We start from the raw sequence: 22,399 nt of genomic DNA on the forward strand, positions 1-22,399 counted from the left end.
TGCCTAGATCAGCCATCCCTCCAAACTGAGCAGCCGGGCAAGGAGGACACTAGTGAGGGACACCACTGTGAGGCCAATGACAACTTTGAAAGAGCTAAAGAGTTCAGTGACAGAGATGGGAGAACATGCGTATCAGTCCACAATATCCAGAAGATTGGCCTGTATGGCAGGGTGGCAAGAAAGAAGCCATTACTAAGCTGTTTCAAAGCCTGCATGGAGTCTGCAACAAAGCACCTGAGTCATCCTGCAAAAATGACTAAACCAAATTAGAATTTGTGATCAAAATGCCAAGCAGTAAGTCTGGCACAAACCCAACACAGTCAGCACCATCCTACTGTCAGAATCATGGAATGGGGATGTTTCTCCTGAGCAGGGACTGAAGGAAAAATTGATGGAGCAAAGTACAAGCAAATAGTACAGGAAACCCTTCATAAAATTGAACACCATGGGGCAGGGATGGCGAACCTGTGGCACCGTGCCCAGAGTGGCACGCAGAGCCGTGTAGGTTGGCACGCCAAGTGATTTACTTATTTAGATAGTTTATTGGCAGTTGCCTCGCCTGATTGGCACTTCAGAAAACCAGTCAGTGTATTTGTCAGTAACGGCGCCGCCCCCAAGTCATTGAGCAGCGCCACGTTATTTTCTGAATATTCACGTTTTAGGTCGGCTTCTTGTGCGCAGATTTTCGCAATTATGCGCAGAACTGCAGAATCCTCCGCTCCCATTGGTAGAGCTGCGCAGATACGCGCAGAACTGCGAAAGGCTGCACTTCACCAACGAGATGTTCCTGTTATGACTGTTCATGCTGCGGGCGGCGCTCTGGGAGCAGGAGCAGGATGACAAACTGTAAGTCTGTCCTGTTGTGATTCATTGTGTCAGCAATGTCGTTTTTGTTGAACATGCGGGGGAAAGCATTTTGTAAACCGTTATCTCCTGTATCAAATGGAGAAATGGCGACAATCATTCATATTTAACACTCCGACAATTTAAAAACTTCATAAAGTTGGCAAAGAAAGTTGTAAATTCTCAACAAATAATTAAATTATGCCACTCATACTTAGGGTAGATTGATACCACTGCTTTATTGTTTTCATAAAACATAAGTGCCACACAGTGTATGTTAATCTACCAGTTTTAGTTGTTTTACAAAATGTAAATATACACTGAAATTGGTAATTGGTAATGATTGAGTGCAAGTGAAAACAAAACTAATGCAGCCAAATGAACAAACGTCTACTGTGTGTAAGGATTGAAGATTCTCATTGTCCAAAATAAAAAAGAGACATATTCCAAAAATGATCGAACTAGTGAAGTGCTATTACTATTGCTTTTTTATATTTGCAAATTGACAATAATCTGTGAGCAAAAATGGATCCTGTATATTTATATATTTGTTTGGGAGGAATGTGTGCCTCTTCATTCAGCTCCATACTCTGCAGCAGACTGGAGCCGCACTTGCTCTCAGACTGCAGAGGGATATGGGGGGTTCAAGGTGGCATATTGCATATTTGCTTAATAACTTAATTAAAACCAATATATGTATGCTGTTTAGCCCCTGTATACTTTTATATCCCTCATTTATCATTGGCACCCTTTGGCAAAGTATACAAGCCAGACTTTGGGCACTCCAGGCAATAAAAGGTTCGCCATCCCTGCCGGCCAGTAAGTCAGTGTATATGTCAGTCCGTCAGTCACAGTTAATGTATCCGTTTTCTCTCTCATTCTGTCTGTAACTCTGAATTTCACTCTTGTATTTCTCTCTCCATCTTTCGGTTTATTTTGAACTTTTTGCACCTCCCGCCCTCTCTCAGTTCTGGGTGGAGCCGAGTTCGCTAGAAGTGTATTGTTCGCTATTAGGTCATGTCTTCTGTAGAAACCAGGAAATGAGAGAGAGAGAGAGAGAGAGATGCAAAAAGCGCCAGAGAAAGGAAAATAGGCGTGTGCTCCCGCGTCAGTGAGTATTGTGCACAGTGAGGGTTATTTCTATAACATCTCTGGAGTTAAATTGAGCTGTAACTGAGTGTGGGTTGTTGTTTTTTGTTAGTTTATATTCTGATTAAATCTGGTTGCGCTATTCCTTTGCAGAGGGTATATTCAAAGTGATGTGCATTACAGGAGAGCACATTTCCTGCCTGTACCAACTTCAGCGCCCAGCGCCGGAAGACTTAAACTAATGCACTTTTTGATATTATTATTATTATTAAATAATATCAGCTATTTTAATGTGCAGCTTGAGCTGGGACCTCTTTATAATACTACATGTGTTTTGCTGTTTTTTGTGTGTTTTTTCTTTCTCTTTGTGTCGCTGCCCGTCTAAATGCTGTTTCTATATTCAGGTTCGAGTGGTGGGAAGGACAGAGCAACGAAATCACTTTTTTAAAGACGAATAAAACGCGAGGAAATGGCAGACGAGGAGCGTCCGCAGGTCGAGCTGTTCGTGAAGGTAACTAGTGTCTGCAATGGCTCGTTAATAATGATTTAAGCAGCTGCTTTTGCTCTGGCATTGTGACGTTACTCACGGATGTTTCATCGGTGACCCCGAGCCATGCCGCCATAGTAAGGTGTGAGTGCAGTCTGACAGTTTTATTAATGTCGTTTGTTTCTTTGTTGGCTGCAGTGTGACGTCGTGTTGCTGGCAACTCTAGCCGCAACTTCTTAACGCCGTCATTGTTCGCATGTATCTGTTTGTGAACGGAGACCATTTACTGAAGTTTCCAAACTCATCGAGACAGTTTCTCTTCTCACTAGTATACTAGTTGTGTAGCTGGGCCGACAAGGCTACAGGTGTCACCTCGGGTATCTAACAAAACCGAGCTGCATTGCCGTTAACAATGTGCTGATAAATGTGACTTTAGGCGACGTTTCTTGTCACACGTAGTGATGTGGAAGTGAGGGGATCTGCGAGAGTTCCTTGTTTGACAGTTCAAGCGCTAGGTTTGTTTTCTCCGAAGGAAGGGGTGGTGTCTCTCTCTGTATGTGTGTGTGTGTGTGTGTATATATATATATATATATATATATATATATATATATATATATATATATATATATATATACTGTATATGCTCGTTTTGTGAGAACACTAAATGCGTTGCCGACCTTGTTTGTTTTTCTGTAAGGCCCAGCAGAGACCATAATGGAGCCAGTGTTAGTGGGTGCCGGGGTTTAAGTGTGAAATCAAAGGTGACTTTGTGAGGCAGCTTCCTGCCTGCTCTCCCGTCCCTCCCTTACTCAAACAAACTGTTTCAGGGGCTTTGCTTTGCGACAGGGCTGCGGCCCCAGGAGACCCCCCCACACGGGTGGGGCCACGGCTCCCAGCAGACCGTGGTAATCGTCTAGAACATGTTAACAATACATATATTTGTTTTCAGTTAAAAAATATGAATTATACTGTTCTAGTGCATTAGATTAAATACTGATTAATATATTAAAATAGTATGTTGTGATTCATCCATCCATGCTATCAAGTTATTTTTTAATGTATGTAGGCAGGGAGGCATGCAGTTTTCACAAGAGACATATACAAAGCATTATAAAGTGCAGTAAAATTCAATGGGTAACAAATACTATATACAAAACACACCGATCCTAGTACAAATGAGCTAACAAGTGCAGGCACAATGCAGTTCGGCCCCAGATGTGTGCTAAGGGGTGGAGTAGTCATGGGAAAAGTGACAGTACATTGATACACGTGTTTACAGTCCACAAGGAATCGGGAGCAGCGTTTACAAAGACAGTGCTTAAGAGTGAGAGTGCAGAGCAGCCTGGGAGAGCGTAACTCGCCATTATTATTCATTTATGTCCTTATTGTGCAGTAAAAACTTGGATTACCCATGGATTACTATTATTATATTAGTATTATTATTATTTTTTTTGCAGACAGTGTAGAGTACAGTACAACCTAATACAGCACAATCTAATTGATATACAGGGTTATGGCACTTTAGATGCGGGACTGTGATACAAAACCATGTACTACAACAACTGTGCATTAGGCAACATTTAGTAGAACCAAGAGCTGTGGAAAGTGATACGTTTCTGTCTGTCTTTAAACACCTGTGTAGGTGTTTTGTGAATTAGTTTGTTTTTCTGAGTGTCACTACTGTGTTGTCATCTAGTCTCTCTATTTATTTCCCCTCTCTGTGTTCATACCTCTGTATTCTCTCTCTCACCCTCCCCCCCATGCTGTTTGTCTTTGGGGTGGGGTGCTCAGAGGGCCGTGTCGAGGCGAGGTGGGGCAGACTGCGCTGCGCTGGATTGTACTGTGTAACGCTATACTGAAATCTGGTTTCAGTAATCTCTTCACTCTGTTATCTCATCTCTCGCTCCCTTCATCTCACTGTTTCCTGTTCTATTGTGTGTGTTTGTATCTGTAGGATTCTGTGAACTCCTCTCTTTCTCTTTCACACACACACACGTACGTATGCTCGTCCTGCTCACGGTTAATTGTTGGATGGTGTATCACAGCTCATTGCACCATTAGGGTCCTGTGTTTTGTGTGATCCATACATGTGTGGCGTGGTATCTCAGTGTGTGTGCATGTGTTGTGTGGTTTCTCAGTGTGTGCATGTGTGTGTGGTGTGGTGTGGTATCTCAGTGTGTGTGTGTTGTTGTTGCAGGCGGGCTCAGACGGTCAGAGTATCGGGAACTGTCCATTCTCTCAGAGGCTGTTCATGGTGCTATGGCTGAAAGGGGTTACCTTCAATGTCACCACTGTGGACATGAAGAGGTACAGACTCCCTGACACACTGTGACGCCCTGACTGTGTCCCACTGATAAGACACAATAGCACACCCACTGTGTAACTGATACATTGATTCATTGCCTGATAGTTTGTCAGTAGTCACGCCCTCTCTTCTGTGGCCCTTCCGTGCAGGAAGCCTGATATCCTGAAGGACTTGGCCCCAGGGGCCCAGCCGCCCTTCCTGCTGTATGGAGGGGAGGTGAAGACCGACACCAACAAGATCGAGGAGTTTCTGGAGGAGAACCTCTGCCCCCCGAAGTACTGCGCCCACTGAAAATACTGAACACTGTGCCCAATGAACATACTGCACACACTGGACATACAGTGCACCAATCACACTAAACACTGCACACCTACACACTGGACACTGAGGGACAGCAGGAATAAAGTCAGAAAATAGGGCATGAACTGTAGTGATAATGACATCAGACTGAGAGGGGCCATTTTAAAAGTGCCCACTATCATTTGACCACAAAAACAACTGTCTCAGTCGAGTAATTAATTTTACGTTTTGTGGTGGTTTTTGTGTAGATCACATATATATATAATATATAATATAATAAATTATTGTAGGGATCAGTTTTCTCTTTCATTTGTAAAGAGGTTTAAAAGTCTCTCCCTCTCCTTCTCCTCCTTATCAGGTATCCTAAGCTCGCTGCAAGAAACCCTGAGTCCAACACTGCTGGGTTGGACGTCTTCTCCAAGTTCTCAGCCTACATCAAGAACTCCAACCCCGGCATGAACGACAGTAAGAGACCGAGGGAGCAAGACTGACTGACACACTGATTGATATGCTGACTGACTGACTGGACTCTACAGTACATTCATTTGATTGACTGCCAGATAACAGCCACAATGATGATCAGAGCCCCTAACCCACCTCTGTCTGTCCCCCCAGATCTGGAGAAGGGTCTGCTGAGGGCCCTGAAGCAGCTGGACACATACCTGTCCACCCAACTGCCGGATGAGATCGACGAGCACAGTGCGGAGGATGAGGGCCAGTCCACGAGGCCGTTCCTGGATGGGCAGGAGCTCACGCTGGCCGACTGCAACCTGCTGCCCAAACTGCACATTGTCAAGGTATGACTGGACACTGCACTGGCAGGACACTAGTCACTGTAGTGATACACTGAACAATGTCTCAGTCAGTGTGTCTGCCCGTCTGTCAGTGTATCCGTCGGTGTGTCTGCACTACATTAACCCCCTCCCTCCCTCCAGGTGGTGTGTCTGAAGTACCGTGGGTTCGAGATCCCGCGCTCGCTTGTGTCGCTGTGGCGATACCTGGACGCAGCCTATGCCCGTGAGGAGTTCGCCTCCACCTGCCCCGCCGACACCGAGGTGCACAGTGCCTACGCCTCTGTGGCCCGCGCCCTCCGGTAGAGGGGTGGTGATTGATGGGGGAAAGAGAAATACTGTATTAAAAACTCACAAGGGAAGACGGGAGAGAGAGAGAGACACACACACACACACACACACAAACTCACTATAATGCACACACGGCTCACCGTCTGGTAGAGAGAGGCTCAGAGAAAGGGGGGATACTATCACACACATTCACACATTCGGATACTGCAGTACACAGACACTGTAACACACTGTAATACTCACAGAGACACGGTTACATGAAGTAGACACACACTTGTACACACACGCATCCTAAAGGCGCAAATGTTTAAGTAAACACACACTTACAAAAACACACACTGCAGGACAAGTACAGTAGTAATACTCACACTGTACGGACTTACACAACCTAACCCAACCCATTGCATTCACACACTGTACACACACACTGCACAGCCTGCACTCTCACACACATACACACATCATTGAACTATTACACAGTGTATACAGACACAACGCAGGTCTAACACACTTTGAAATTCAGTCAGTCAGTCAGTGTATCAGTCAGATAGTGTCAGTAATTCTGTCTGTCAATCAGTCTGTCTGTCTCTGTGTGTCAGTCAGTCAGAGAGCAAATCCCATTAGCGGAGTTAATTTTTTAAATGTAGATCACTGGGCGAGAGGCGTTGAAAGATCAGTGTGTGGAGCAGCAGGCCTGTGTGTCACTGTGCAGTCAGGGAGCTACAGGACCAAGTCACAGAAATTTCAATGTTAAATTTTAAGAGAAAAATATATAACTTTAAAATATACGTATATGTATATATATAGTGGGCTAGCTAATGTTGTTTTTTTGTTTTTATTATGTGTTCATGTTACAACTCTCAGCCAGGAAGAATGTTCGAGGGGCATCTTTTTCTTTTACTTTCTGTCTTTCTATCCCTGCCTCATTTGCATTTTCTTCTCCCCTATGTCTCCCTCCCTTTCTCCTCTTCTCCCTACTCCTGCCCAATACCTCTCTTTTGGTCTCCCCGCTCTCCATCCCTCTCTCCCTCCCTCCCTCGTCCTGCACTCTCCCGCCTCCATCCTACTACCTCTCCTCTCAGTCACTCCATGTCTCCCCACTTTGCCCTCTCGATGTCATCCACAATCAGTTGCACTATCGCCTGTTCTGATTGATTGATTAGCTATAATTAACTACTTAAGAAATTTAATTAAGCAGAGGCTCCAATTGAAATCTCTAGACTGAATTCTGTTTTATATCCTTTTATTTTATTCTGTTTGTTTTTGTCAGTTAATTGGATTTGGAATCATGTGCAAATGGGCTTAAATGAACAGAAAGTACAAAAATGTTTAATAAAATTGAACTGCACTATTTGAATTGTGCTTTTTGTTAAATTATTTGTATTGAGATGTTTTCTCAAGTGTGAATAACTAATGAGTGTCTGCTCCAATGTATTATAGCTCCCGCTCGGCTTTATTCAAACACCAGTGCATTCCTGGGAAGTAACTCGAGCGTGCTGTGACCCTACCTGCCCTACAGGGGGCGACATCGTGCAGCTTCTTGCAGTCAGAACTAATCACACACTCGCACAAACCGATGTAGCACAGAATGTTTAGTGTTTACGAGCTTTAATACAGTGAGCTACTGCCTGAATTGCCCATCTTTTCAGGCACCTGTGGAGTTCTTTTTGTTTTACCTTTGACAATGAAGCCCTCTACTGGCTGCAGGGCACTTTGCTATTTATAGAACAACGATGCTGATGGGAAGGGGTGGACCACATCAGAGCACCATGGGTTACACTCTGGTCCTGTCCTGTGTATTATAGTCCATTCCAGTTCAGAGTACCAGTCCAGTCCGGTCCTGTCCTGTCCAATACAGTGCACGGTGTGATCAGATTTTCCATGGTGCCCTGGGGGACGGTGTGGGTGTGGAGGCAGGGGCTGGATGCCTGAGCCTCGCCTGCTGGGCGCTGACGTCACCACCTCCCTCACTGATCACAGCGCTTCGCTCGGGGTTTGCGGACTGCTGTCCAGAGTGAACACATCCACGCCTTAGAAATAAGCAAGTCTGAACTCATTCCAGTCGACCGGGATGCTTCCAGGCTTAGGGCTGAATCAGTGTTGCAGCAACTATGTGACGAGGTGATTGAGAAATAAGTAATAGATAATGAACAGTGTGTTTTTTTTTATTGTTATTAGCATCATTATTATTATTATTTATATTCGTGAGATCACATCAATACCTAGTGTTGGGTTGCTCTGGAGTTTTACTGTTTCTTGATTGGCCATGGTTGAGATATTTTGTGCTGTTTATGCACCCAGAGAAGGGGAATTATTATTATTATTATTAATATTTTTATTTCTTGGCAGACGCCCTTATCCAGGGCGACTTACAACATAAGTGCAAAAATACAGTAAGTACAAGGCATCTGGAAGTGTCATTAAATACAGTACGTCTCACTGTAATAGACGTAATTACGTAGCCACCGAAACAATGGCAGAAAGTATTGGGGTTTATTTTCAAAACTGCCTTAAAATGTTATACATGTTGAGATATGTAACCGTGTGAACAACAGAGGGAGAAAGGTTTTACACCCTTGACACACAGAGCATGAGCTGTTTAAGAGGTGTATTTAAGAGCTTTTGTAATAACCGTTTAAAGAATACAGAGAACTGGTCTTGAAACTAGCCCTCTCTCTCTCACTGCCCCTGTCTGCTCCCATATTATATAAATATGTACTGTTAATACATTTTATGTTTTTATTTATTGTAAATCACTTTCTGATACATTGTCAAAACAATAGAAATATAAAACCGAGACAAGCTTTTGTAGTACAGGAAGGGTTATCTTTAAAAAAACTATAATTTTAATGTTACAAACTTCTGCAAAGCTATAGGGTAAAACAGACACAGTATCAAATATAGATGTCATACAGTGTCAATGGCTACAGTGATTGTCTTGTTACAATAGCGGTCAATATTAACAATACAGTATAGTTGTCATGTTACAATAGCAGTCAGTAGTAACAGTACAGTATCACAGGATAAAGACTCAGCATTCAGCCCCCCCGGCGCTCTCTGTGACCCGGCGGGCCGCTCTACAGGCCCTGGGCAGCGAGGGTCAGGGCGAGCGCCAGGCCGAGCGCGGGGGCGGGGGGCGGCCAGCGGGGGGCGGCAGCGTTGCACAGGTCCTCGTCGCAGCAGGTGTTGGTGAAGGTGAAGTTGAGGCCCATGGCTTGCTTCTCCCCCGTGGCGCCGCACAGCTCCGCCACCACACAGCTCTTCTCATAGAAGACCACGCGGAAATCCCCTGCGCAGAGGGAGAGGTAGGAATCTCTTGAGGAGTGCACATAACCTCTTTTTCCATACACTTTACTCAGAGTTTACACACATATGACACACAGGCTGTTGCTCCCAGTTCCCACACACCTGACCCCAACTTTACACACATTATACAGACATTACAAATATATATTTTGAAAGTGAATGCACGATTATGGCCAAACTTTACTCAAACATTACACATTTACATCAGCCTCACCTATATTTTACCAACACATTACTCAGACATTACACACACTTGACACTGTTACCTCTGGTTCCAATGGCTTTGCTGGAAAGGCAGCGCTGTCCTGGGGGGCATTTCTGAGGGAACTTGATGCAGTCCAGAGGAGAGATAGCCGGGAAAACACAGGTGTAACACCGCAGGCACTGCCCTGTACAGAGAGAGAGAGAGGAGGAGAGAGGGAGGGAGAGAAATGAGAGACCAGAGAAGAGAGAGAGAGAGATAGAGGGAGAAAGAGAGGGATTGAAAGATGGGGAGGGGTAAGAGAAACACTGACTTATACTGACTGGACACTACTATACTCTCCCTATCTCTCTCTCTGACTAATTATTCAGAGACTTCAGCTGTAGTTCTACACTCTGGTCACTGGAGGGTGAGTGCTTTGTAGCATGGGAGAAGGAGAGAAAGAACCAATCTCTCTCTTTTGCCCTCTGCCTCTGTCTCTCTCTCTGTCCATCCCTACCTCCTCTCTCTCACAGTGTTCCCTCTCTACTCCAACTCTCTCTACATGTACATATGAAACCATCTTCAAGTGTTAAAACAAAGTCCAGTAATTTAAAATCAATTAAGCAATTATAGATGAATTGAGGAGCCATTGAAGTCACTGGCAGTAGGCAGAGGGTCACTCCAGTGAAACATGATTGTATCAATACAGTAATTGTTAATACAGTAACACAGTACTGTTAATTGGTAATATAGAATAATTGATTATATAGTAACATAGTAACTAGTAAGTTTTAGTAAGTAATTTGTAAGTTGTAATACTTTGACTCACCACCTGAGTACAGCAGAGAGAGGGTGAGGAGCAACAACCCAAAGTGAGACATTGGACTGGGGGTCTTTCTCTCTTTTTTCACTCTTTGAGTATCTTTAGTCTTGTCTTTCATGCACTGTCCCTTTAGCTCCTCTTCTTTCTGTCTTTTCTGCTTTTTCCGCTGATCCACACTTTTTATTTCTCCTTTTTCTTCTCTTGTGGTCTTCTCCCCGTCTTAGTCTGTCGGTCCTCTCTCCCTTTCTCCCTCTCTGGCAGCACAGTGTTAAGGTACTGTCGTGTCCAGTCAGTCAGTCAGTCTACACCTCTCTCCAGAATAGTCTCTCTCTCTTTATTTCTAGTCTCTCCCCTCTATTCTTCTCTCTCGATCTGCAGTGGTTCTGTTTTTCTCTCTCTCACACTGTCTGTATCTCCCCCTCTCTCACTCTTATCACTCACTCTGACTGTGTGTGTAGTGTCTGTCCTCTGCAGCACACTGACCCTGTCCATCTCCCTTCAATTAACTTAACTGGTTAATGAGATAATGAGGGAGAGGATGGCAGTACAGTTTATATTGTAGATTTTCTCTGTTATTTGCGGGAAATCCCACTAACAAATCATTCAACCAATCAATAATAACAATGTTGAAAACCCCAGAGATAGATGCCCAGTACACAGTAAAGCACAATACAGTACAGTACAGTGTATAGGGCAGCACAATATAGCACAATACACTATAGTGCAGTACAACTGTGCACAGTGTACAGTAATAGTAAAGTCTAGTACACTACTGTATTGTGTATTACATTACATCATAAATCATAAAATGCTGTGTATTGCAGTACAGTGTAATAAACAATGATCTAGTACAGTACAGCACAATGCAGTACAGTGTAGTAAATGATGGTCTAGTACAGTAAAGTACAGTATACTATAGTATAGTGTAGTGAAATGTAGAGCAGTACATTATGGTGTGTTATAGTGCATGTATAATATAATAATACTATCTATGCACAGGCCCTCTCTTGGGCTTATTGCTTGCATTTAACTACACTGGGCTATATACACCATGCTATGGCATATTGCACTATTTGGTACTGTAGAATATTATTCCATAAAGTAATTTAGTTTAACTCCATTGTACTTAACTGAACTGTACTATACTACACTATACTGAGATGTACTAGAGCTGGGGCAGGCATCCGTGGTCCTGGAGGGCCACAGACACTTCGGATTTTTGTGGCTCTCCAGGACCAGGGCTACCTGCCCCTGTGCTATTCTACACTACACTACACTACACTATAGTGTTGCACATATCGTTTTAGTTGTATTTTGTTGTGAGTTTGCAGAGAGACAGAGAGCAGGGGGTGGGGGTAATTAAATTAGCAATTACCTATAATGAGGAGCGATGTCTTCACAACGATTATCATCTGACTAGAGTCTCATGACTGGGCAAGCAAGGGAGGGAGAGAGAGAGAAAGAGAGAGAGGGGGGGAGAGAAGGGGGAAGGGGGGAGACAGAGGAAGAGGGGGGGAGAAAGGAGGAGGGAGGAGGAAGGAGATGAAGTGCTGATGTATATTTATATGTGGCGTGCTGTTTGTGCAGCTTCCTCCGAGACAGCCACGTGTACATTGCCCAGCACCGACACACATGCACAGAGAGAGAGAGAGGGGAGAGAGGGAGAGGGACAGGAATAGAGAGAAGGGAGGAAGAGATTGAAAGAGGGAGGAGGGAGACAGGGAAGGTCTGACTGACTGGACACTGCAGAAAGAGATAAACAGATCTTATCCTTTGAATCCTGATGGTCTCCCTCTCTCTCTCAGTGCTGTGGTAATGTACTGTAGTGTCAGGTGAGGGTCTGTGATGTCCATGCCTGTCTCTCTGTATAGGCGCAGTGTTATAGTGTCCAATCAGCCCCCAATCCCATCTCTGTCTGGCTCTAGTCTGAGAAACCTACATTATCCGACACTAGACACATTAGAGGACGACTCTTAACATTCAAGCTGCAATTCCGCATTTTCATCGCAAGAGGGCAACCTGTACTCCGTACTGTTATTGTGTGTGTGTGTGTGTGTGTGTGTGTGTGTGTGTGTGTGTGTGTGTGTAGAGAGAGAGAGAGAGAGAGAGAGAGAGAGAGAGAGAGAGATTTGAGAAGCGGAAACATCTGTCGCCGCTGCTTTGTTTACAAAATATGTGGTGAAGATGGCGAGAAGATAAAAAGGATATCAAAAATAATACAAGAAAATAATCAACAGAATAATAAAGATTACATTATTGTGACAACCAGAATACAAGTCACATAGAAAACATTATTATTATTATTATTATTATTATTATTATTATTATTATTATTCAATAACTTCTGAAATCACGAAGAAATAAGTGACAGCACAAGAAAATAAAGATAAATAAAAATAAAAATAAAGAAAGGAAGAAAGAAATAAACACGAACCCAACAGGAATCTGGACTTCAAAAGGTAAGTAGGCTAAATAATATGAAAGCGGTGTTACTGTGAGAGTGAGGGAGGGGGTTTGCAGGTACTTATTTTGTAATTTATTTATTGGAAAAATGTATCCACATATATATATATGTGTGCGTCTGTCTGCGGCCCACAACAGCTGGACATTATTACACTTGCTAACACAGTTGCTCGCAGTCTCTGCTGTAAGAGCTGTAAAGGATGGAGTGGAAGTTGTCCATGTACTGTACGGACACAGGACAGTACTGTGTGTGAGTAGTAACATCAGAGTTGTATTTGCGACGTACTGTGGTTTTAACCATATTTTTATGATTTTACATTTTACAGTCATGAACATAAACATACCATTTAAGATTTACTTGGACATGACACAGTTTTCCACTGTATGGTCAGTTATTATATTATTATGAATCATATCAATAACACTAATATAATGACGATACATAATACATAATAATAATACTTACATATTATGCTAAATGACATACTATAATGAACTTGCAAAGTCCTACTATTAGACTATACAGACACTAATTTTACACACCGTTGTTGATGCATACGAATCCTAATCTAAATACTAGAACCCTAACCTAACCCTCCCATTGATACGAACCTGCACACTACCATATATATACACCAAATATTATATATATATATATATAATAAACCTACTGCCCGGTGCCTCGACTCATTTCATGGTCGTCGTTTGCCATGACGTCCATTAAAGCGACTCGGTTCAGTGCCGTGTGTTTTCTCTGGGGCTCAATCTGCGCCTAAACTAACCCCGATGAGAAAGCATGCATTGGTTTAACTCTGGGATTTTTAAATATATAATGTATTCCACTAAAGGGATCCCGGAATCCCATGTGTGCATACTTTCCGCTGCAGCTGCGTGTGTGTGTGTGTGAGAGAGAGAGAGAGAGAGAGAGAGAGAGAGAGAGCACAAAAGAGTCGCTGGACGCCACAGTAACGCCCTCCTAACCCCGCACTGAACTGAAGGTGCGAGTTTCTGTGCAATTTAAATACACAATTTACCAACATGAAGAAATATTATAATTAGCATCTCGTTTCGATTATTCGATTATTTAAGAAGATTCCTATTGCAGAGGACGAGCGGAGTGACTCGGGTGTAACGGTGCTCGCTATTTCCCGGGGGGACAATAGTGTGCTGATTGCGTGAACAGGGGAATATGAGAACAGCAACAACAACAGGATTGTGTTGGGATGCATGTAGTTATAGTATACACGCTGTCCACATCATTTGTGCATGGCAGACCAACAATAATCTTGATCAATTATGGTTTACAATTCAACTGCAGTTTCCAAAGTCACAGCGCACGTCTATATTCTCCAGAAAACACACGAAACCATATTTGGGGGCGTTTTATTTGTTATTTTTACTGAACTAAACATGTGTCATATGTTCGCTCTTTCGTTTACAGTTCTTGCATGTTGGGCGGAAATAATCATAAAAAAAAGAATCACGCGTTCGCTATCTTTCCCTTAATGTCTGTGTATGTCATCATGTGCCCTTCTGGCTATTGTAATAGTACAAATCAGCCATTTCAATTAAAGAAAAGGACGGAGCAGAGGGGGGCGGGGGATGGGGTGAGTGAGGGGGAGGAGGAGAGGAAGAAAGAAAGAAAGAAGGGGAGGAGAGGAGAGGAGAGGGGGAAGGGGGAGACAATCGATTATGACTGAGTGGCTCCTGAATAGGGAGAGAAAGACACAATATAACAGCACTGAGCCTGGGAGCCGGGGTGGGGAGGGACGGGAAGAGCGAGCGAGTGAGTGGGAGAAACAGAGAGAGAGAGAGAGAGAGAGAGAGTCAAAGTGATCGCGAAAAGAAAAGGCAATACATTGAAACGAAAAAAGAGGAGAGGGACCGAGGAGCGATATCCTCCAACGCGGACGCCAAGGTAAAGGCACTGCGATTAAATTATGAATATGTATTATATGCGTACGGTTTGATAGTATTTTGCTCATTTCTAGTGAACTGTTTTTGAACAGACATTAACTGGGCGTTAACTTAGTATGGAGGTCTGGGCAACACGCTAGTGCTAATCATGCGTGTTTCTACACCGCCGTGGCGAACATCGTGCGTTTAAATGGTCGTTAACTATTAATAATGTTATCGTAATTAGTCTATATCGTTTGATATGTTTTTTTGTTAGATTTTTTAAACGAGGTTGGTGTTGTCGTGACCCTGTCGCACAACAAAGCGGCCACAGCCTCCTATAATCCTATTATTGCTTTGCGTAATATTCTCCCTAAAACTTACAGTGCATTTAAAGTGATAACTAGCAATAGGCTATACAGTTAAGTATTACATCTTACGTATTACACTTATTTTTTATTTGAATATATTTGTAACCTGTTCTCCTTCGTTACTGTGTTGTGGAGTAAGTGAGAAGACATGCTGTACTTCGTTGATGGGTTGCGTTTATTGTTTTTAAGGCATTTTTCCCACAAAACGAGTGAAAATAGCTGTCCTTGAGTTTTTAATGATGCGTGTATTGAAGTGTTGCGAATCCGCTGTTTGGTTTGAAAGCTGTAGTTAGTGTCTCTCACACCCCCACTGATGGCGATTTCACACGGATCCTGTGTGGACGTGTGTCTCACTGGCCACCCGTGTGTCTGTGTGTGTCTAGACCCCTTCTGTACTTCAGTCTTTCCATCCGCCCTTTGCACGTGTTTCTCTTTCTTCATCCTACCATCCACTCGGCAGGTAGAAACCGTGCAGATATTGGACACACTGTGTATGGACTAGGTGCCTGTCTCTGTCTGCCTGGCTATCTGTCCACTTACCGTCTGTCTGTCTGTGTACCTGTCTCTCTGTTTACCTGTCTGTGTATGTATCTGTTTTTATCTGTGTGTTTCTGTCAGTCTGTCTGTCTGCGTGTTTCTATCTGTGTGTTTGTCTGTCTCTGTGTAAGTGATTATTTACTACTTTGACAGTCGCGCTCTTTGTCAACATATTTCACTATTGATCACGGTTTCTAACCCTCCAACTGAAAACGTCCTCTCTTCTATTGCAGAGCCTCCACACCTCCGCATCACAAGATTGAGAGAGAAGCCTTATTGCCCAAATCAGATGGGAGTGACGTCTCTCGCCTCTGTGCTCTCCATGTTTCCTGCTCTTCTAGAATAGGAACAACAACTAGTTTCTGACAAGAAGCAAAAGACCAAAAGCATTATAAAAAAACAACCCACAAACCAACCAAAAAATATAACAACTATATTAAAACATCCGAAAAATACTCCCCCCTCTCTGTCTGTTTGCTCTGCCTCCACCATGGCCGGGGTCTCCTCCTACGGCCGCTTCACTCACGCCGTGATCCGAGGAATCCCAGAATCCTTTGGGAAGGGGGCAGCCGGGGAGGCGGAGGGCGGCAGCTCGGACTCGGGGCCGCAGGCAGAGGTGGACCTGTCCAAGGCGCAGCGGCAGTACGGGGTGCTGGCTGGGGCGCTGAGGCAGAAGTTGGGGCTGCAATTGATCGAGATCCCCCCGGATCCACAGCTGCCCCAAAGCTGGAGGATCGAGGACATGGCGGTCATCCAGGGAGACACCGCCCTGCTCACCCGGCCCTCCGCAGCGCACCGGCACGGCGAGGTACTCGACACACTGGACTGGACTATTACACTCTGATACACACTGGACTGTAACACACTGGACTATTATACACTGATACACACTGATGCACACCGGACTGGACAATTATACACTGAGACACACTGGACTGTAACACACTGGACTATTATACACTGATACACACTGATGCACACCGGACTGGACAATTATACACTGAGACACACTGGACTGTAACACACTGGACTATTATACACTGATACACACTGGACTGGACAATTATACACTGTAACACACTGGACTATTATACACTGATACACACTGATGCACACCGGACTGGACAATTATACACTGTAACACACTGCCTTCCTCAGCCGGCCGTCCCGACAGCCCCGGTGCAGAGGCACTCCGTGTGACAGGTGTCCCCTGTGGCACAGTGTACATTAACATGACAAAAGGAAGAATCCTACAGAAAAAAGGTGCTATAAATATAATATTCAATCCTAGGAGCTTTAAATAGCTGCCTGAGAAAGCAGGCGCATGTGGTCTGCAGACAGAGCCTCTCCGCTGAGAGCCACGTCTGCTCTCGGTCTGTCCTCTCAGCGCAGAGGTCTGACAGCTGTGTCACACGGGACAGTGTCAGGGTGCAGACACCCCCCAATAGACATATACAGTAGACTGTAAATAGTTTGTTTTGCCTGGACTTGCTGGACTCACTCGGGGAACAATGACCAGGCCATGCGGACGGGGACATCGAACATCCCCAGTGAGGTCGAATGAGCCGAGGAGCTGTGTGGTTGGGGGAGAGGCGTTAGGGGCTTGCACTCGGGATGCAGAATCCTCTAGTGGCTCCAAGTCTTGTATTATGCTGAGGTTGTCCTCGTTTTGTCCCTCCTTAATGGACAGCAAAACAGAGACTTGAATCGACCGCGCACCCCACAGGGTGATGCTCAGCAGGGGGGGGTGTCAGTGCGGATGTATTGTGATGTGCTATACTGTCACACTGTCACACACAAAAAAATATTGTGATGTGTGTATGTCTGTGTATGAGTTGAGACTGTGTGTGTGTCACATTGATCCACATGTACTGTGTTGTGCTATACTGTCGTACGGTCACACACTCACTGTGATAAATGAGCGCACTGCTGTAGTGGAACTTTGTCCTGACCGTGAGTCTGAGTCTGAGGCTGTGCTGTGTCTGGGGGGAGAGATGGTGCACATGCTGTCCTGCAGCCCCATCTAGTGGGGGAGGATGGAATGATAGGAGGGAGAGGAAATGTGAACGATGAAGCGAGAGAGAGGCGAGGGGGGGAAAGGAAAGGAATGAAAAATGGAGGGAGGGAGAGTGGGAGAGTGTGTGTGTGTGTGTGTGTCAGTCAGACTGTCCCTGAATCACACTGACCCAAATCCAGAGATTATAATTTGACACAGAGCCAGACAGACTGTCTGGACATAGTGTCACTCCAGACACTCACACACACTGTCAGGACACAGTAAGACGGGTTCCTGTGTTGACAGTCCCTGTCCTCCTCTCCCAGGCTGAGGCGCTGAGGCAGGTGCTGTCAGAGCTGAAGATGAGGCTGGTGGAGGTGACGGACGAAGGAGCCACTCTGGATGGCAGCGACGTCCTGTTCACAGGTACTGGCAGAAGCGGGCTGCAGACGCTGGGCCACCGGACTGTAGTCAGACTGTGACAAATGCTTTTCACTGGACTGGACCGCAGGCATCCGGACTGTAGTCTGACCTCCCTCCTCTCTGTCTGCAGGGAGGGAGTTCTTCATTGGGATTTCTTCACGGACAAACCACAAGGGGGCAGAAGTGGTGGCTGACACCTTCAGGGTGAGTGTGTCAGCCCAACGGTATCCCTCTCTTGCTCCCTCTCTCCTCTCGCCCTCTCTGTCAGCGCAGTATAAATGTCCAGTCAGGGTGTAGTCCTGCCTGCCTTGTATTAACAGTCTGTGTGTGCGTGTGCGTGTGCGTTTCAGGACTTTGCGGTGTCCACAGTGCCGGTGTCCGGGGACAGGCCGCTGAAGAGTTTCTGCTCGATGGGGGGGCCAGACACCATCGTGGTGGGGGGCAGCGAGGGAGCCAAGCGGGCACTGAAGGTGAGACTGGGCTCTGTATGTGCAACTGGTGTGCACAGCCCTCCAAGTGTACTGACCTGTACTAACACACTACACACACTGTACTGACCTGTACTAACACACTACACGAACTATACTGACCTGTACTAACACACTGTACTGGCCTGTACTAACACACTACACACACTATACTGACCTGTACTAACATACTAACACACTACACACACACTGTACTAACGTACTAACACACTACACACACACTGTACTGGCCTGTACTAACACACTGTACTGGCCTGTACTAACACACTACACACACTGTACTGGCCTGTACTAACACACTGTACTGGCCTGTACTAGCACACTACACACACTATACTGGCCTGTACTAACACACTACACACACTGTACTGGCCTGTACTAACACACTGTACTGGCCTGTACTAGCACACTACACACACTATACTGGCCTGTACTAACACACTACACACACTATACTGGCCTGTACTAACACACTACACACACTATACTGACCTGTACTAACACACTACACACAGACTGTACTGACCTGTACTAACACACTACACACAGACTGTACTGACCTGTACTAACACACACTATACTGGCCTGTACTAACACACTACACACACACTGTACTGGCCTGTACTAACACACTACACACACACTGTACTGGCCTGTACTAACACACACTGTACTGGCCTGTACTAACACACTGTACTGGCCTGTACTAATACACTACACACACTATACTGACCTGTACTAACACACTACACACACACACTGTACTGACCTGTACTAACACACTACACACACACACTGTACTGACCTGTACTAACGCACTGTACTGGCCTGTACTAACACACACTATACTGACCTGTACTAACACACTACACACACACTGTACTGACCTGTACTAACACACTACACACACACTGTACTGACCTGTACTAACACTACACACACTGTACTGACCTGTACTAGCACACTGCACACACACTGTACTGACCTGTACTAGCACACTACACACACACTGTACTGACCTGTACTAGCACACTACACACACTGTACTGACCTGTACTAACACTACACACACTGTACTGACCTGTACTAGCACACTACACACACACTGTACTGACCTGTACTAACACACTACACACACTGTACTGACCTGTACTAACACACTACACACACTGTACTGACCTGTACTAACACACTACACACACTGTACTGACCTGTACTAACACACTACACACACTGTACTGACCTGTACTAGCACACTACACACACACTGTACTGACCTGTACTAGCTCACTGTACTGGCCTGTACTAACACACACTATACTGACCTGTACTAACGTACTAACACACTACACACACTATACTGACCTGTACTAACGTACTAACACACTACACACACTATACTGACCTGTACTAACACACTACACACACACGCACACGCTGTATTGACCTGTACTAACACACTACACACACTGTACTAGTAACCTGTACAGTGTCCTGTCCTGACCCTGTATTGACCCTGTGTATGTAACTGTGTCAGTGTCTGAGCTTGGTATAGTGACAATAAGCCCCTCTGAGCTCAACGTCCCCTGCTGTGTCACATGAGCAGCTTGCATATGGCAGTGCGGGTCATACAGGCGCTCTTGTCAGAGACAGCGGTGTGACTCGGAGCGGGGAATGTGACCGCACAGCCTGCACGTGCCTCCCGGAGTGAGTGTAGCGAGTGTAGTGTAGTGAGCCTGTGTCTGCTCCTGACTTGCATTGTTCCTGTACTGACCACATATTTCCTCCCCGTTCATCCCGTTTTCCCTTCTGCCCCGTGTCGCCCTTAGACAATGGGTCAGCTGACGGACCATCACTACGACATCCTGTCCGTCCCTGACGACGCAGCCGCCAACTGCCTGTACGTCCGTGGGGGGTCAAAGGTCGACTACCTACTGCACCGCACCGCTGACGAGTATCCAGAGAGCGCTGCTGTGAGTCTGACCGACTGACACACGGACTGAGTGATGAATAAATATAATGTTGTGTGTCCTTCTGCCTGCTTGTGACTGTAGTGTTAATATCCAGTCTCTCTCCGTCAGGCCTTCCAGAAGCTCACAGACTACACCCTGCTACCCACAGCCTGCAGTGAGGCGGCCAAGCTGGGGGGGGGGCTCTCCTCCTTCTGCCTCCTTATAAACCGCAAGCCAGAGATCTAACCACCTCCCCTGCCTTACCCACCCAGCCACCAACCACAAGGCGTAGAACACGGGCCACGACCCATTCGGGGCTGAGCGGCAGCAGAAACTCCAGCCCAGCCAACCGCAGCTACAGAAGACCGAGGCGGGGGGGTTCCGACCTGTCCTGCCACCTGCGGACCCCCAGAGGGAGGATTAACTGACATGATAATAGTGTCTGCTCTTTTATACTCTTCGATCTGTACTGTTTTGTATTCTCCCCCCTGAGAGATTCCAGGTCTTACTGTACATCCCCCTCCCAAAGTAAATTAAATATCCTCGGGGTTAGTCTCTTTTTGTAGCTTTTTCTAGATGGATTTGTGGGAATATTTAGAAATGGTCTCCCCCTTTTCTCTCTCTCTTTCACACACACACCTCCGCTCTATGTTTTGTATTTGTACTGTTATTGGGAAGGGTGTGTTGGACACGGATTAATTAAATCGCTATGGAGAAAATAAACTAAAGCATTAGTTCATTTCTAATATGTTTTGCTCTCTGTCTCTTCTCTCTCTCTCTCTCTCTCTCTCTCTCTCTCTCTCTCTCTCTCTCTCTGTCCTGTGCTGTGTGTTGGTATATGAAGAGAGTTCACAGAACTCCCGTCTCTCTCGCTGTGTCTAAACACAGGCCAAGGGATAGGGGTACAGAGCGCGAGAGGACAGAGGACGCCCAATTCCCCAGTAATACACCTCCACAAGGAGAGACACGGGGGGAGCACAGAGCGTGCTGGGGATGAGGCTGCCTCCTAGTGCTCGAATACGTGATCCACTTTTAAAAAGGAAATAATGGTGTTGAGAGCCCGTACTGCAGACGGGGTGCCCTGCGGCTGTGGCCACCTGGGGTCCGACTGAGGCACAGAGGGGCTGCAGCTACAGCTTTGTATCATGAAGACTAATAAACCTTACCCTGCTTAAACTGTGAGCAACAGGGTGGCCTTGTGTTCTGTCTGTCTGTCTGGTCATCTCTGTCTGTCTGACTGACCTAAAGCAATATGCTAATGTGGTATCGGACCACATCACACTAGCTGTTTACAATGTACCTATAGTAGGCAACACTGCAGAACTGTACAATGCACTATAGTGACAATTTCTAGAATGGCCACAGAGAGTACACAGAGAACAGTCCCTGTCTGAACCGCCTGTTCCAGTTCATCCCACAGGTGTTCTATCTAGAGGAGTGGGTCAGTGGGTGGGGGAGCTCCTATCTCACCGTTAACTGGGATCAGTTATGGTAGCCCAGTACAGAGATTCGCCGCAGTACAGCTACACTGGCGGAATATCGCAGCCCTGCACTGTAATGCAAAACCGCGTCGTTAGGAGAGCCGGGGAGCTGCAGTGTCCAGTTTTCTCCTTTAGGCGGCAGCAAAGATCCTCAAATCCTGCAAGAAGTTGAGTGATACAAGTTACACGAGATTCCCCTGTACATGAGATGCACTATTTGAAATAGAAACTACGAAGGATGTGTTAATCCCGAACTATATTTATGTAGTAGTGTTTGTATTTGTTTATATTTGGTAATCCTTCCAAAACACGCCGTGATTTGTGTATATTCATGTGTGTATGTTTTTGCAGGCGCGCATGTTGTGGCATCTCT

General features: G+C 45.5%; 3 protein-coding genes across 4 annotated transcripts; 2 read left to right on the forward strand and 1 right to left on the reverse strand.

Annotated features, from left to right (window-relative positions):
- The first annotated feature begins 1,837 nt into the window (after nucleotides 1-1,837).
- Nucleotides 1,838-7,463, forward strand: clic1 (chloride intracellular channel 1). Of its 2 annotated transcripts, none has more exons than XM_066723633.1 (7): nucleotides 1,838-1,954; nucleotides 2,337-2,443; nucleotides 4,617-4,726; nucleotides 4,874-4,999; nucleotides 5,383-5,489; nucleotides 5,640-5,821; nucleotides 5,960-7,463. In XM_066723633.1, exons 2-7 carry the CDS (start codon nucleotides 2,402-2,404, stop codon nucleotides 6,119-6,121), a joined length of 729 nt encoding a protein of 242 aa, XP_066579730.1. In that variant the 5' UTR covers nucleotides 1,838-1,954; nucleotides 2,337-2,401; the 3' UTR covers nucleotides 6,122-7,463. The 2 variants fall into 2 exon arrangements, with proteins under 2 accessions (XP_066579730.1, XP_066579731.1); XM_066723634.1 differs by having other exon boundaries at nucleotides 1,951-2,022.
- Nucleotides 7,464-8,929: 1,466 nt separating this feature from the next.
- Nucleotides 8,930-12,698, reverse strand: lypc (ly6 domain containing, pigment cell). Its single transcript, XM_066723638.1, has 3 exons — nucleotides 10,426-12,698; nucleotides 9,679-9,801; nucleotides 8,930-9,395 (listed from the first exon to the last, which is right to left on the reverse strand). Exons 1-3 carry the CDS (start codon nucleotides 10,535-10,537, stop codon nucleotides 9,184-9,186), a joined length of 447 nt encoding a protein of 148 aa, XP_066579735.1. The 5' UTR covers nucleotides 10,538-12,698; the 3' UTR covers nucleotides 8,930-9,183.
- A 1,838-nt stretch (nucleotides 12,699-14,536) lies between these two features.
- Nucleotides 14,537-21,273, forward strand: ddah2 (DDAH family member 2, ADMA-independent). Its single transcript, XM_066723637.1, has 7 exons — nucleotides 14,537-14,800; nucleotides 15,920-16,494; nucleotides 18,009-18,108; nucleotides 18,236-18,309; nucleotides 18,456-18,575; nucleotides 20,423-20,566; nucleotides 20,675-21,273. Exons 2-7 carry the CDS (start codon nucleotides 16,177-16,179, stop codon nucleotides 20,789-20,791), a joined length of 873 nt encoding a protein of 290 aa, XP_066579734.1. The 5' UTR covers nucleotides 14,537-14,800; nucleotides 15,920-16,176; the 3' UTR covers nucleotides 20,792-21,273.
- Nucleotides 21,274-22,399: the final 1,126 nt, after the last annotated feature.

The sequence above is a fragment of the Amia ocellicauda genome, chromosome 15 (assembly GCF_036373705.1).
Source record: "Amia ocellicauda isolate fAmiCal2 chromosome 15, fAmiCal2.hap1, whole genome shotgun sequence".
Classification (NCBI taxonomy): domain Eukaryota; kingdom Metazoa; phylum Chordata; class Actinopteri; order Amiiformes; family Amiidae; genus Amia; species Amia ocellicauda.

What these genes read in the sequence shown, in the direction of transcription:
- clic1 (XM_066723633.1), top strand. Translation starts at nt 2,402, where the DNA reads ATGGCAGACGAGGAGCGTCCGCAGGTCGAGCTGTTCGTGAAG. An exon ending in AGGTCGAGCTGTTCGTGAAG is followed by an intron (nt 2,444 to 4,616) that starts GTAACTAGTGTC and finishes TTGTTGTTGCAG; the next exon opens with GCGGGCTCAGACGGTCAGAG. An exon ending in CCAAACTGCACATTGTCAAG is followed by an intron (nt 5,822 to 5,959) that starts GTATGACTGGAC and finishes CCCTCCCTCCAG; the next exon opens with GTGGTGTGTCTGAAGTACCG.
- ddah2 (XM_066723637.1), top strand. Translation starts at nt 16,177, where the DNA reads ATGGCCGGGGTCTCCTCCTACGGCCGCTTCACTCACGCCGTGATCCGA. An exon ending in TGGTGGCTGACACCTTCAGG is followed by an intron (nt 18,310 to 18,455) that starts GTGAGTGTGTCA and finishes TGTGCGTTTCAG; the next exon opens with GACTTTGCGGTGTCCACAGT. An exon ending in GAGCCAAGCGGGCACTGAAG is followed by an intron (nt 18,576 to 20,422) that starts GTGAGACTGGGC and finishes TGTCGCCCTTAG; the next exon opens with ACAATGGGTCAGCTGACGGA.
- lypc (XM_066723638.1), bottom strand. Translation starts at nt 10,537, where the DNA reads ATGAAAGACAAGACTAAAGATACTCAAAGAGTGAAAAAAGAGAGAAAG. An exon ending in CTCTCTGCTGTACTCAGGTG is followed by an intron (nt 9,802 to 10,425) that starts GTGAGTCAAAGT and finishes CTCTCTGTACAG; the next exon opens with GGCAGTGCCTGCGGTGTTAC. An exon ending in CAAAGCCATTGGAACCAGAG is followed by an intron (nt 9,396 to 9,678) that starts GTAACAGTGTCA and finishes CCCTCTGCGCAG; the next exon opens with GGGATTTCCGCGTGGTCTTC.